General features: G+C 39.7%; 1 protein-coding gene across 1 annotated transcript; it reads right to left on the reverse strand.

The window, feature by feature from the left end:
• Positions 1-359: 359 nt before the first annotated feature.
• Positions 360-15,795, reverse strand: cep44 (centrosomal protein 44). The gene is made up of 10 exons (XM_038714626.1): positions 15,726-15,795; positions 15,451-15,554; positions 13,705-13,852; positions 13,453-13,590; positions 6,113-6,187; positions 4,496-4,690; positions 2,763-2,891; positions 2,527-2,625; positions 1,101-1,172; positions 360-799 (listed from the first exon to the last, which is right to left on the reverse strand). The coding sequence occupies exons 2-9, from the start codon at positions 15,540-15,542 to the stop codon at positions 1,101-1,103; spliced, it is 948 nt and encodes a 315-aa protein (XP_038570554.1). The 5' UTR covers positions 15,543-15,554; positions 15,726-15,795; the 3' UTR covers positions 360-799.
• Positions 15,796-16,002: the final 207 nt, after the last annotated feature.

Here is a 16,002-nt window from a genome sequence, read left to right on the forward strand (position 1 = left end):
TTACACTGTTTACTTTGAGATTTACACAACATATTTTATTGCTACTGTGTAAAAGGGAATACTGCTGGTAAAAAGCACCTTATTTGTTTAAAGACAAATGACATCTGACATTTAGTAAACAGCGTCCATCTTGACAGCGTTTGAGCACCAACATCATCGGTGTAAAACAGAGACCCTCCCGGGAGTCTTGCACTGACAGCTCAGAAAACTTGACCCATTAATAATGATTTTGGTGATTTGCAGTTGAAAATGTCTATGTTCAAATTGACTGAACATATGTAGATATCTATTTTAGATGTTAAAATATTACTTATTTCACATTTGATGAAATGCACACATACACTCACATAGCCTACACATTTGTTAAACCAAATGTATACAACTTTTAATATTTCTTGGGTTAAAAAAAAAATAATAACATGGCCGCAACCATATTGTTAACAGATGAAAAAACAAACACATTCACAGAGGCAGAATAGAATTTCATTTTGGAATTCATCTTCTGTAGTCTTATCAGCCGGGGACTTCATTTTCATGATAATATTTCTTCCTCTACAGTAATTACACTTGAGACTTCAGTTAAAAACACCTGCAGGAGTTTATCTGCAGCTAAAAGGAACTTATTGGAAAATAAAGAAAGCTAATAAGTACATAAAAATGAAAATCAATAATGCATTAATACCAAAAAGTGGCAAAATTGCGGTGTGACATTACATTAAACCAAACTAAGATCATGGGTCATCATTTATTTGCAGGGTGTTGTGGAGCATTTAGTGTTCTTCAGCAGAGTGGAGGTTATCTGCAAGATCAAGAAACGATAAGATTAAAGTCTGGAGACGCAAAGGCCCTGATTGGAATAAGGTTATTAACTAAAAAGCCACTGTGGAAGGAATCAAAGCTAAAATGGTTAGGACTGTAGTCTTGTTGGAAGAAAAGGTTCGGCACTGACTTGGAACAGACAAAAAAACAGATTTGGCCATTGAATTGAATGCAACATTGGTCTGTCAGAAGGGAAAAGGAGAACGCTAAATCAAAACCATATGCCCCAAATGTTTACAACACAGCAATTAAAGTAACAAAAACGTCCTCTGCTGTCTCACCTATAAAGCATCAGACACTGAGCTGGAAGAATAGGAGGAGCTTGACGACGGACATGCTGGTGGGACACTTAACTAAGAGAGAGAGGTGAGAAAGCAAAGAGAGACAATAGAAATATCATTTTGTTTAAAAATATTCTTAGTCCAGGGTGAAAACCTGAAAACTGACTCAGTGCTAGTTTGAAGCTAAATCACATTTTTAACCACCCGTGAAGGTTCCCAAAACTGCAGCTTCACTTCTAACTATGGACAGAATTTACTCCTGGCTAATCTGGTAAGTGCAGTGACATTCCTTCACAATGCGAGAAGGATGGAGCATTAGACTGAAATTCTTTGATTTGATATTCATAACTCAACCTCCTTTAGCGCTCGTGGGTTTTGGGCACTGACTTTCTTTTTGATGACTCTTAGACGCCTCCCGCTGGAGGAATTCCAGGCAGGTAACACCGTACAGCAACAGAAGTTAATTTCATTCATTCAGAGAAGATCCAGTAATTCTGTCTGACAGTCTATAGCTGAATGGGATAACCTGTATTTTTAAAACATGCGCATGGATGACATAATAAAATACTCAACGCTCTATTGTCCTGGTAGCAGCAACAGGGATCACTTCCATTGGTATGATTTGTATTGATCATATTCAGTTTAACAACGTAAAACTTCAATTAAAAGCAGAGACCCAATTACACACCTGTCCCTTTTACTGTCCTGGTGTGGCTACACATTTTGATAAATAAAGGCAAGTCTCAATTAGAGTTCTCTGAATGTATAACACCTCTTTAAAGTCCATTGGGTCACCAGCTTGAGCTAGTTCTAAGCGGTCAGTATGGACATGCTACACATCGTTAGATCCGTTAGACTCTCCACAGTTTAACCCTGTTAATTTTTTACGGAAAGAATTCTGATTTACTGTCATGGTAAACAAGGAAAAAAAAGGCCTAATTGTTATACAAGTAATAGTCATACTGGTTAAAATAAACAATTTGATAGTATCCTATTTCCTTTCTCTGCTAGTTTTGTGTGAGGGGGATTAAAGCCTGTCCCAAATGTAGGCTGGGTGAGTTCAGTGGTTTAAGGATATAAAAGCCCAGAGGATTAATTTAGGTTTTACGGTAGATGCTATAATAGGACAACAGAACACTTTTAAAACAATGTGTTAAAATTGCTGTCAGCATACAGTATCCTTACATAATCCCACAATAACTTGCTTTTACCTTTATATATTGTGTACCGTGTACTTCAGCTGTTGCAAGCTAATTTCCTCCGTAGAATCACAGTTTTTCATCATATACACAACACAGTGCTCTTGCTTTGATTGGCAATTTGTTTACGAACTATACGACTACACGTGTTTAATATAGAGGATCGACACTATAACAGGCAGAAACAGTAACTACATTCTACACGGAGAAGAAATCACTTGTCCTACCTGTTTATTGCTGAGTTCTAGTTTAGTTTCCAGTAACAGGACTCGGCTCATAAGATTTTCCCAGCTCTCTCTGGATATGGTGATGACTTGTGCTTCATTCTGGAATTGGATAAGATAAATAGAAAAGGTGAGGGCAATTTCATGTTGTATTCAATTTCCTTTGCTTCATGTGTAATTAGAAAAATCTATTAAAAGAAGTTATTAAAGAAGTAGAGTAAAGAATGTGTGTTATCAACCTTTTCTGTGTTTCTCTGTCTCTCAAGTTCCTCCAGGCGTTTCTCCAGGACACTGAGCCTGTCTAGCCCTGACAAAAGACTCTCTTGTTGAGCTTCCAGTGCCGAGAGCCTTCCTTCTGTCTCTGATGACTGAAAGACAGAAAAGACATGAAGTTACATGACATTTTATAATGGCATGTATTCAAACTCCTCTGGAAAGTAGTAGTACAAAAACTCAAACCAGATTCTAGGAAGCACTCGAATTAAGTAACAGGCAGAGGCTTTGATCCATGTTTAAACAACAAGTTACCTTTCTAGATAAAAAAAAATAAAATTCTGTTATGGTGAAAGCTGCAGCACATTTTTTAAACAAACGTAGTTTAACAAAATATTCATAATTTCCATTTACATCATCTTTACTGCTGGTGAAATATACAAAGATAATCAATCTTTACCATTTCCATTGTATGAGAAGTGGACTATGTCACAGCACCCTTTTTATTTAAATCATATTGGCAAAGTGGTTTAACTGAAGTTTAACTCTATTGGGCTGGGCGATAAGGCAAGAAAATGTTATCACGATAAAAAGATATTATATATATCATTCGATATTGATAATTTTCAGGATAAATGTTAAATCATTATTTCTTTCGAGTTTAAAGGCAGATTGTTCTGTTTAAAAAAAAAAACAACAGATGGTTAATTGTGGTTTTAAACTTTTCTTTATGGTCAGAAAATGACACTTGATGCCAAACAGTGGATCACTTAACAAATCTGAGGTACAACATTCTAAACTATTAGATAATTATTGTTTTATTGCATTCAGTTTCATCAATGACTAATTGATTCATTTAATTAAAGTATTTTCCATATCAGTGAAAATATATAGTTATTAATTACTGCATATATATGTTTTATGTTATGTCAAGAGATGACTTATGTATTTCACGTAGGTTGAGTATACTGTGCCACATCTACTGCAATCCTTGAGCCACTCTGTTTCAACAGGCCTCTGGGGGCTCCTGAGGAAGAAGTGGAGGGGTATTTGGGGGGGGGGGGGGGGGGGGGGGGGGCTCATGGTAATGGTAAATGGTCTGTATTTGTAAAGCGCCTTTCTAGCCTTTCAAACCACTCAAAATGCTTTACATCACATTCACCCCATCACATTCATACACTGATGAGCAGAAGCTAAGGTGCCAACTACCCACCAGAAACAGGAATTAACTCATTCATACACATTCACAGCAGGGAGCAATTTGGGGTTCTTGCTCAAGGACACTTTGAGTTTCTGGGGGGAGCCGGAGATCAAACCACCGACCTTGCGATAAGTGGATGACCGCTCTCCCCCTGAGCCACAGCCGTCCAGCTGGACTTGTATGACAGATGTAGCGCATGTTGTGATCCATTTCAGAAAGACCATAACACTAAATCTAAAAGGTTTCGGTCTAAATGGTGGAGAAATGCCGTATTTACTCAGCGTCTTCTCATTCGGACACGTAGTCTGATAATTGTATCCAAGTCCAAGCACAACTTTCAAAGCTTATTAAAGTAGGTCTACTTTATTAGTACAACATATAGAGCTCCTTATGGCTGTATCCATAAATATACAGCTTTGTTCTTGTTATGCAAGTTAAAAAATATGCATGAATATTTTCCATTGACATATAATAATGTATTTTAGAATCTGAAACAGCCCCGCGGCATTGCCAGAAAACTTTGAACCCTGTAAGAAGATAAAGAAAAAAAAAGCTTACACAAAGAATGTCATCCTTGTCCTTCTGCCCTCCTCCCAGCTCTCTGATCCCCATTCCAGGAGAATTGGGGGAGTATAAACCAGTGTGAGAGGTGTAGGTTACACTGTGGGAGGAGAATGCTTCCACATGGGAAGAGTCTGTGGGAAAAGTCAAGGGATTTTCAATGTGATTCACAAGAAATGGCCTCTCAGATACCTGAAACACACAAAAACACAATGCCATTCAACTACAGACATTTATTTCACAGAATCACATTTCTAATCATTCACCTTACTCACGCATCACACCTCACCCTCCTCCCTACTGTCAGTTACCCTTTGATATCCTTGTTAATGCTCCCATATATCCAGTGACTTCAACATAGCTTTAATGTGCCCGTGACCTTGTGCCAGCTAAAGGTTTCAGTGACTTTCAGGTAACCAAACACACCCTATGGCAGGAGCACATTCATGGCCCGCAGGTCTTTTGCCAGCTGATTGCATTTACAAAAAAAACTTGCTGAGAACAAATCCATTCATAATAGGCATGTGGTTTGTTTTGTGTAGCGGTCATATTGGCTTGTTAGCTAGGTATCTGTATATTTGAAAAGCCAACTTACTTTTTTTCTTTAGTAAGAGCCGATTACTTCAAATAGTACATGTCTACTCAGTAGTACAGCAGCAGTGTGGACGGCCCGCATTCATCAGATCCGGGTTTGAATCCTGGATAGAACACCATCGCATAATTGTGTCGGCCAAATGACTAAATGTTCTTGCCCGGTTTGGTCAAATAATATACAGCGAGATTTGTGTGAATTAAACTGTCTGTGCACATTAACTTAAGAAATAGACAAAACGCAAGGAGTCTCTGGTTACCACAGAGCAATTACTACGTGCTTATTACGTGGTCCCACATTTTGCTCACTAGGAAAACATGTTACTTTAAGTCAGTTTATCTTTTTAATGTAAATAATAGTACTAATTACAATGAAAAATAGATTATTGGTGATTCTAATTAATGGTGTAACTAAAGTGTGATTTGGAATAAAACAAGATTTCTAAAGTCGTGCAGTGCATGCCCAGGGCACTCAACTCTTCTGATGAGTGTTACTCGACAGAGTTTTATGCTTGGACAAAATGATTTCAGTTGTCTCCATGGTAACCTCCTTCAGTCTCTGGCTTTAAGTGAAGCTAATGTACACTGTTTAATTCACACAAATATCCCGCTGTATATTATTTGACCAGAACGTCTTACTTATTCATCAAACAGGCAAGAACGTTCCTTTTCCATGTACTCATTTGGCAGACATTATTATGTGGAAAAAAGTCACATTATAAAGTTTTTTTTTATCCAGGACTCGCTGTACTACTGTGTAGACATGTGCCATTTGAAGTAATCCGCTATTACTAAACGTGTCTTTCGTTGTCAACTTCCGCTCTGGTCCATTTCCGTTGTGGCTTTCGTATTAGCATTGTGGCTTTTGTATTTGGCTTGACATCTCTGGGCCACCGTAGAACTGTAGGCATTGCTGCATTTTAGAGGTCACGTGCTTAAGTTATTATATTATCATTGAGTGCTGCGCAATAGTATACAGTACCGTGTACTTTTAGTGGTGGTATAGAGCTACAATATACTTACAGTGTCTGCATTAGTCAGCGTCGGATGAACTTGTCCTTTGCCATCCTTGTACGAGGCTGGACATCTGACTCTGGGCTACAACACACACACAAACACACGATATAGAATTGCTGTTTGTTGAATGTTTTTTTGTCTGCTTTGATATTTCAGGTCTCCTCTAAACTTAATTAATGTCAACAAACAGATAGAACACATGATTCATTTTAGATCTGTGGGATTTAATTTAACGCCAAGCGTAATGGCTGTACCGGCTATTACGACCATCCATTCGTTAAAAGCAATGTTTCCCCTATATGCATTCAGGAGCGGTAATGCCCCGCTGCTAAAATTTCACACACAATCATTAGGCCTATTATATCAATGCACTACTGATATTCACTCACACACTATGCGAACACATTAACACTCATCGCTTGGCTCGCTTCCTCTCTTCATTCTTCAAAGGACATCTACGTGACAGGTGCTTTTAGCCTGTAAGAGCAATGTAACTCTTGTGTTTGATTGTCCGAGGGGCAGAAAGTGATGGTGAACGTGAGAGGAGGAAAATATTCTGGCAGTAAATGTACTGTGTCGGCTATGGTGTGTTAGCTTCTCAAGACCAAGAAAAGTCTGTTGTTTCCCCAACTGCTGTAAAAGTGAAGCCACTTTGTGCTAAGTTAGCTAACATCTTACCCTCCCCTTCAGACTATGTAGCTGAGCAGGAAAGCTTATACAGTAGGCTACGTCTTGGCTGCTATGTCTTAATAATAATAATAATATTTCATTTTATTTGTGCGTGCCTTTCATAGCACTCAATACATTTCAAGGAGGCAAATACAATAACAAGAAAAAAAACAAGGTAGGGACGTCGTACGGATGAATAGAGGGAGGGAGTTCCTATGGTGAGGTGCACAATAGCTAAAGGCTCTGAACCCCATTGTGGACATGCGGGCAGGAGGAATGGAAAGTAGTGAGGAAGAAGAGGATCGGAGAGTTCTGGATGGATGTAGGGCTGAAGGAGTTCAGAGAGATAAGGAGGAGCAAGATTATGGAGTGCTTTGAAGGTGAGGAGAAGAACTTTAAAATCAATTCAGTATTTGACAGGGAGCCAGTACAGTTGTTTTAGAAGTGGAGTAATGTGTTCAGAGACTGGGGTTCTGGTGATATTACAGGCAGCAGAGTTTTGGACCAGTTTATGAATGAAATTTACGAGGTAGACCAGAAAGAAGGGAGTTACAGTAATCAATACGGGAAGTGACAATAGCGTGAATGAGAGTAGCAGTGTTATGTTGTAAGTGAAGGACGAAGACGGTTTATCGTGCGTAAGTGGAAATAAGCAGACCAGGTAAGATTATTAATGTGTTTTTCAAAGGAAAGTACTGTCGAGGATGACATCAAGACTCTTGACATGGGAGGAGGAGGGGACAGTGGAATTGTCTATGAGGAGAGCGAAATTTGGACATTTTGCTAGGGTGGATTTGGAGCCAACAAGAAGAACTTCAGTTTTATCACCATTTTGTTTGAGGAAGTTTTGAGTGAACCAGGTTTTAACTTCATCTAAGCATTCAGTTAGAGAAGACAGAGGGAGCATAGCCGTAGGTTTGGTAGATAATTAGAGCTGGGTGTCATCAGCATGGCAGTGAAATTGGATATTATATTTCCTGAGAATAGAACCAAGGACTGATCCCTGAGGAACACCACTGGTGACTGGGGAGGGTTGTGATTGAACATTTTTAAGTTGTACAAACTGAGTGTGGCCATGCAGGTATGATGTGAACCAGTTCATTGATGTGTTGATGATATTAGCTCAATTTATTAGTCTACAGCTCTGTCCTGTACAGACTGGTTCAGCGGGGTGGTGATGGCGTATAGATAAGATGCTTGCCTTTGGTGTGGAAGAGAGACATCCACCATTGTGTCCGTGAGCAAGACACTTAAACTCTGACATGTATAGCAATTGTAAGTCGCTTTGGATAAAAGCGTCAGCTAAATGAATAAATGTAATATAATATTAGGAAAAGAAAGGACGGTGGTGACTGGAGGACCTGAGGTTAGTAAAGTTAATTAGTGGTCCAAACTAGTCCTTTTAAGCTAATGAGGATATGTTTTTTTGGATTTTAGTGTGCAAATAAAATGCACCCCAGAAGGGAAGTTGTTTCTCATGTTTCCTATTTTTTTAATTTTTATTAATGTCTATACAGATAAATATCACAAAGAAATGTTCAAAGAAATGGTGAAAAAATTTGGCCAATATGAATTTTTAAATATTTTTCATTGGAAAACTTGAAATTTTCTTGGGGGAGGACCCCCAAACCCCTGACCATAACTACCACGACCAACACCAAAACATTCCCCTAAAGCGCACATTAAACTGGGAAAACATTGAAATTTGAACAATTCTAATGTCCATCGCATGCTCATGGACACAAGAACAATACTGCTGAGACATGTTGTGTTGGGGTTTTCTATTCAGACATACTACGCGCACAAAAAAAATTTTTCCTTCACCTCCACTGCTACAACTCCATCCTAGGGGAAACACTGAAAAGCTTTGGTTGTCCAACAACCAAAGGATGCAGGCCTAACCTGAAAAAAACGCAAGTGAGACTGATTAACTTTCTCTCACCTGCAGAGGCCAGAGAATACCAGGCCTTTATTTAGAAGTAGGGATGCACTGAAATGAAAATTCTTGGCCGAAGCCGAAAATGAATATAATGAAAAAAACCTCACAGTAGATTTTATGTCTATACAAATCAGCTTCCTATGATATGTAGATTCCTACATCCCATATGTTTTTTTACCCTTTCAGATCTACACTCATACATGGCCTCTCTTGAATGCGATAAATGGAAATCCATTATAGTGACAGAGAACTTTAATCTCAAGACTTCAAATGTCTTGTAACACTTTTTTATATGGTTTTATGCATTCTTCATTCGGCACTGGGGGTGGTTTTAGACTAAGGGGTATGTGAGCTACTGCTGGCTTCAGTAGCCATAATTCTGTGGGATATTTTGCAGATGATAGTAGGTTCTTACACATCTGCTCTTCGGTAACTAAACCACCTCAATCTGATCAACCTGCTGTCATTTTTTTCTGGAACTGATGTTTAATTAGTTTGGAGAGTCTGTGGAAGAGAGAGTCTCTCCTGCATGTAAACGGTTGTGGAAAGCGCCTGCAAACTCTCAACACATAATGAAATAAGCGCAAAACACACAGGAGTTGAAGTAATTGATTGTAATTACAAGGAGACCACAACTTTAACCCAAAGTCAGTCAGGGGTGCAACTCTCAGATGTTAATATGATACACTTTTATAGCATTTCAAGACAATAACTACATTTGCTTGGCCATCTGCCCAAAGAACTTTCATCCTATCATAAAAAGCAATAGGGCTGAACGATAAATCGTTTTCTACTTGAAATTGCGATATAAAAGAATGCGATTAGCTAATCGTGAAGACGGCGATTACAATGTAGGTTAATTATACAGTGCATCTGACGCAGTTACAAATTGATTCCGTTGTCATCCTTGTGTGACAGATCTGTTCGCCAATCACAAGCGCCGTGCGCCTCCTGTTATGGTCATGCTCACAGGGCGTGTGCATTTTACAACAACAAACGAAACTAGATGAAAACATGGGATAATTGTGCTGGTGGAACCGACACAGGCAGCGGCTGTGCTGCAATTTTGTCCGGTGTCAACTCACACTGAAGTGTTTCAGCAGCGAAGCGTTTAGCCTACACGTTGTTGATGTGTTGTTAATTTGCAATTTTGTGTGCTTCAACTACTGCTGTCTGTGAGCCTGTTTGGTTCCACTCATATCCTCATGGAGCATTTGCCTGTCTGATTTTACTGACATACAGATTTTGCTTATTTGTTCAGTTGTCCTTGATTTTTGTTCTTCTACTATGGTCAAGTAGGCTACGTAGTTAAATTGTTTCTTTTTTTGCCTGTTTTAACCAGTGTTGGGAGTAACGTAGACAGACAGGTGACCAAATGCATTACTGTCATCAGATTACTTTCATCTGTATTTGCAGTAATTTAAGGGTGAGATTAGCTCCCCTTAATAAGACATCAGCTCCCCTAAAAGCATGATTTGTGATATTCTGGGGGGGGGGGGGGGGGGGTCTCTATAATATTGACCACATGCTTTGAAATGAACCTCTATATTTCTCTATCATTATGGATCATGTGGAGCGTCAGACTTCATCCAGCCAGAGGGAACGATCACCGACCATCCGCAGTGGGCCGGTGGCTCTGCGATCTCTTGGATTATTCCCTCTGGCTGGATGAATATTACACATGATCTATGCACTACTGCAGCTAAGGGGTTCTCCACAGCGCCACGCAACTTTCTAAATTCTTCCCTCTCACGGAGAAAAGAAATAAATGTTTCCAATGAACTGTCCAAATAAAGTTTTAAGCATTATAGTAGGCTACTGTACTCTAGCCTTGTTCTTCTCTTGACAAATGTTTGGCTGATGTTCACATCTTTGTTGTCAGCTTTGTGGTATTAAAGAGCATAAAAGAGAGATCCTGTGTATTTCTTCATTATAATAAAGATTTGTGTTGATCTGGGCATACATGAGGTGTAACTTTATTGTTATTGTGCATCACAGGTTATGTTATGCAGTAATCCAAAAGTAATGTAACTAGTAGTGTAACTAATTACTTTCAGCAGTGAGGCAAAGTAAGGCATTACTTAAAAAAAAAAAAAAAAAAAACAACTAGTAATGTGTAATCCATTACCTTTTTTTGAGTAACTACCCCAACACTGGTTGAAACTGTGTTTATTGTTGATGTACGATCAAGAGTCTGCAAAGGGTGTTTTATTTTGAAAATCAACTGGATTCTCTATGCCGTTCTGTGTCTGACTTCCTGCCTGGTTCATCTGCTCTGTGCTGCTTGACGCGGCTTCCATCAAAAATAGACCGGCAGAGAATATTGAACTTTAGCAAAACTTAAAAAAAATAATAATAAATGGCAAATCGAATCGTTATCGCAATATCTGGCAGAAATATCGCAATTAGATTTTTTCCCCCCAAATCGTTCAGCCCTAAAAAGCAACTCGTATAGTATGATCTGAACATACTTGGTCCATGCTCTGAAGTTACTTATATCATGTACAAGAACACCTGGTTCCACTTAACATGATGTCTCAACAGCTCCCTGTAAGGGCCTCATCTACACATTCCAAGACCAACACCAGAATTAAACAAAGCCACACAATGGTTCAAGGGGCCACGTGTACTTTTCAGTGGCCTCCATCAGAAAGGTTTCAGATTGCAGCCACTACTGTCCCAAGCGTGTGCTTGTGCGTGTCCACGAACTAATGAGTGAGCCAAAACAGAGACTGACACACCGGAGACAGCATCACACTGCAACGTTACAGTAATATTTTATCAGCTTGATGTTGAATCCATCCACTGCATTTCGCTGACATGATACATCTGAATATTATAAATGAGATTGTTTCCACACATTCTAACAGTTAGACCACAGTAAGTAACATTACTGTAGTGAATGGGTCTTCTACCGCGTGTCCTGCACTTTTATGTTGTATTATTGTGTGTATCTCTCTCAATAAGGTATTTAGAAAAATGTCAAATGTAAAAGTCTTTACTTGTGTGAAACATAGATTGGAGGATATTTGTTTACATTTTGGAAAATTAAGTTAGTCAAATGAACTAATAACAGTTTTTTGCTGTGTGCTATCACTGAATTACTTAAAAACTAGAGGATTCTCAGGCATGTTCTGAAGCGTCCCCATTCCTGTCCCTGTCCAACTAAAGATTTTCCTAGTCCACACATTAATGATATTAATTTAGTTATTTAAATATATATTTTTGGGGCATCCGAAAATTGATATAGTGGATACTGCCACTCAACAGAAAAGGTCCGTGTTGCATCAATCCTGATACTTTCATCTTAGTCGGCACCCCAACAAGGGCCACTCGTCCATCCTCACCAGCATCACCTTCTCTTGCCAGGATATTCCACTTTCAACATCAGCCGCCAACCTGGGTGTTAGAATGGAATCTCATCTGACCCTCTAGGCTCACATCAAACATCTGCGCAAGACCTTCTTCTTCCACCTCAAGAACATGCCCAAACTCAGTCCCACACTCAATCGGAAAAGCTTGTCCACACCTTTGACTCCTCCAGGCTGGACTACAGCAATGCACTTCTCACCGGGATCCCTGGCAAAAGCTTCCAGAAGCTGCAGTAAATCTAAAACAGCGCTGATCCTGTTGAGGGTGCGCAAGCACGACCACATCAGCCCTGTCCTCAATGGGCCAAATACAGGCAGGGCAAGGCAGTTCAGGTGGTCTTCCCGGGGGACGATCCATGAGGCCGGGCAGACCAGGAGGGCCACAGAGTTCAGGAGGCTGTCCCGGAGGACGACCCAACAGGCCGAGTAGAAGAGGGGGGCCACAGAGTTCAGGAGGCCGTCCCGGAGGACGACCGAGCAAGTCAGGCAGATCAGGCAGGAGACTAAGATTAGGTCGTCGTGCTTGAGGACGACAGAGAGAACAGGGCCTCACCTGAGGCCAGACAGGTGACCGAAGAAGGTGAGACCTCTTCGGAGGATGGGCTGGAGACCGGCGTAGGAGGCCTACAGGTCTCACTCCGCACCCATCAGTGCATCCATAGAGATGGATCGAGTTTAATAGGATACTAACTGCAAATTTGCATACTGAGTGATGTGATCACTACTCACTTTAGTTTTATTCATAGTTTTCTGTCACATGACATACGCGTTGACCTGGAGGGCAAAACAACAGACCAAGATAGCGGCTCACACCGGACTCCCTTGTAGAAACGCTGTTAAATTTTATTTGGATCACCTCTCAACTCAAGAAAAATATGTATAGACACAAACTGCAAGTGTTGGGCACTTGCGATCCATATACAGCACCCGCTGCAGTATTTTCACCGTTACAAACCGCTAGGTCCCTGCCAGCGCACGACTGCGGTAATATTTACATTTACCTTGTAGGGAATCCCTCACCTGACACAGCTCAGGCTCATCTCCTCGTTGATTAGTGCATCCGAAAGCACAACAACCATCCAGCATTTTAGCAACACAAAAGTAACTCAAAGTAACAGTGTATCACTTGCTTCCTCGTCGGCTGGCAGCGGAAAATAATTATAATAATTCAACAATTTGGTGTCACTAAACAGAACTGTTCAACTGTGTGGTTTAATGATCTTTATGATCCAAAATCCCAGATTGTTCTATAACCAAACACAGAGATGCTTTGCTGCCTTTAATGTTACAGATACAGTTACAGATTGTGCAATCTGCATTTAAGAGTCACATAGACATGTAAAATAATCCATTGAAAGGCTCTGTACCTTCTTTAGTTGGTTGTGTTTCTGCACAACCAAGTCAATGACGTCACAGATGACAGATATTTTCCTTTGAGAGAAACCCCACTGGAGGAACTGCTGTTTGGTCAGAATAGGCTTATAGTGGAAGATATCTCGTAGTACCTAAACACAGACGAATGGATCATTACAGGCTAGTGGCAGGCATCTTGACAGAATTTTGTTATACTTTACAATAGTCTTTGTGCAACTGAGAAAACAGCACTCAGAATGTGTTACCTTATAAAGAGTGTCAGTGAATCGTAGGTCAGTTTTGCCAGTCAGCTCCAGTCCCGCCGCCATGAGTTGCCCAGCAATAGGTGGAGAGAAGGAGGTGAGTGCGAAGCTCACTATTGGTAGAAAAGCAGAGGGATCTCCTTTGGAAAGGCTAGTGAGGAAACAACAACGTACAAGACAACTGAGAAAATGGATAATCTGATATGCAATGTTCACACTGCTCAAACATTTTAATCACAGCTCATAGGAGTGCTAAAATCAGATTCACACACACAAGTGTGCTAAGGCAGAGAGTGACAATCAAAATCAGTCGCTACAGAATCACAAATTTCTACAGTGTGTCAGAACTGCATAAGAACATATCTGGCAAAGTCAATAACACAATCTAACTTCATAATCTCAGACTACTTAATAAATAATTTTATATTTATATTACTCTAAGTGAATCTGGAATAGATGTTCTTTGTTCATATTGGGCCCAAAACAAAACAAAGATACTGACCTACAGGTTATCCGGCTATGCAACAGTTGTCACGTGGATTATTTGACAGATATGTGCACTGAAAGAGACTCTATAATGCATATTTATCTGAACAGACTCTAATTCAAATGGTGCTAATATGCATTACATGATGGATGTGCTATAATGGTGTGGTGCATTTGGTATTAATTATGGAATAAAATTTGGTCCGATATGCACTATAACAAACATTAGGAATGCCTGCCAGCCCTCAAGCCAACATATCATACTCATTACTGTGTTGTTCTTTATTTTTTGTTTGTATTGGATATATATGTCTGTGCTGTTACTACTCAACAATGCAAAATATTAAAAAGAAAAACAAGTACAAGGGAAGAAAAGGTCTGGAGTGCTCAAAGGTCAACAAAGTGTAATGAAGGTGCTCTTTGGTGGGGGACAAAGAAGAAAGGTCTAAGGCCCTCTTCTGGCAAAAAAGTATGTCATGGTAAGAATCTGAACACTGAACAAGAAGCCAATGAGCTCACAGGTGAGCATGATCCATGGTTCCAAACCATTTTAGAATAAAAGGTGAATGAAGGCAAGTCTGTGCCCATGTGCAGTAGCTGCTCAGTGTTACACTAGAATAATAATGATGTGGTTACAAAAGGCTTTCCACACACACACACACACACACACGACTTTGTGTGTTATTCTGAGAATGACACAAAGTCATGGGAGCCTTTTAGGGCTCATGTTAGACAAGTTCACTGTCTTTAACAAAGACAAATGTCAGTCGTAGTACCTGAGGCAGAGGCCATAAAATTCTGGTGTTCATAATAACCAAACAGAAGGTAAAGTATAACCGGTTCCATTTAAGCAAGATTAAAAAAAAATTTAAAAAGTGTCATAAAAAAGGTATGAGAATTTCTTTCCATTTGAGCATACTAGACAATTTGAGTTCATCCTGAGTCTATCAATATCAATAATATTCAACTAACTACTTTGCTTATCGTTCTGCTAGGTTAGTGTTAAATCACCCTTTATAGTATTTTCAAAAATAAAATAAATGTTTCACAAATCTGAAAGTGTGTTTTAAAGAAAGTTTAGCGTTTCTGGAACAATCTGGTCCAGATTTGACAGCTGCGAACCGGAAGCTAACTTCAGCCTCGTGTTGCTGTTTGGTTAATGAACTGTTAACGTTATGTCGTGTGTTGTTAGAGGGCCTCTGTGTCCCTGAAGTAACGTTAGCTTTACGGGAAGTTTAATGGCCTAACTTAGACTTAACTTACCCGTTGTAGTCGACATGCCCGGTGTACTTTATCACCCGCAGGAGAGTTTCCAGTTTACGAAGACAACCTTGCACATCTCCAGTAGACAGCATTTTATCTGCAACCTAAGCGAGACAGAAGCAGCAACTTCATTTGATTTGTTATAACAAAATATTAGCTAGCTAACGTTATATTTTAAAACCGAGGTTAGCTAAAACAGAGTTACAAAAGCGCAACCCTAACGTTAACTACTTCTCTTTAAAGTTGTGCTTGAATATTAATCCACAATCACTTACTGTTCCAGAAAGTGCTGCAACTCGACGACTTGACGATAACTTGACTCGCTGTTTTTGTTTCTGCCGGGTTCACCAACAGCACGAAACATGATTGGCTGAAGTCTTTCACGCAACGTAACGACTTGACGTCAGCGACGTTGGCTGTACGTACACTACTTTCTGCTTTTTTGTGTTTGTTGTTCTGTTTACTTTATTAATTTGTCACATGCGGCGCGTATTTACGCATAAAACGAGCACGTTTGATTCATTATTGTAAAATTAAAAATTGTCTTTCAGT

This window comes from Micropterus salmoides, unplaced genomic scaffold (genome assembly GCF_014851395.1).
Source record: "Micropterus salmoides isolate LMB-PRFRI ecotype aquatic unplaced genomic scaffold, ASM1485139v1 Ms_hic_scaffold_12, whole genome shotgun sequence".
Lineage (NCBI taxonomy): Eukaryota > Metazoa > Chordata > Actinopteri > Centrarchiformes > Centrarchidae > Micropterus > Micropterus salmoides.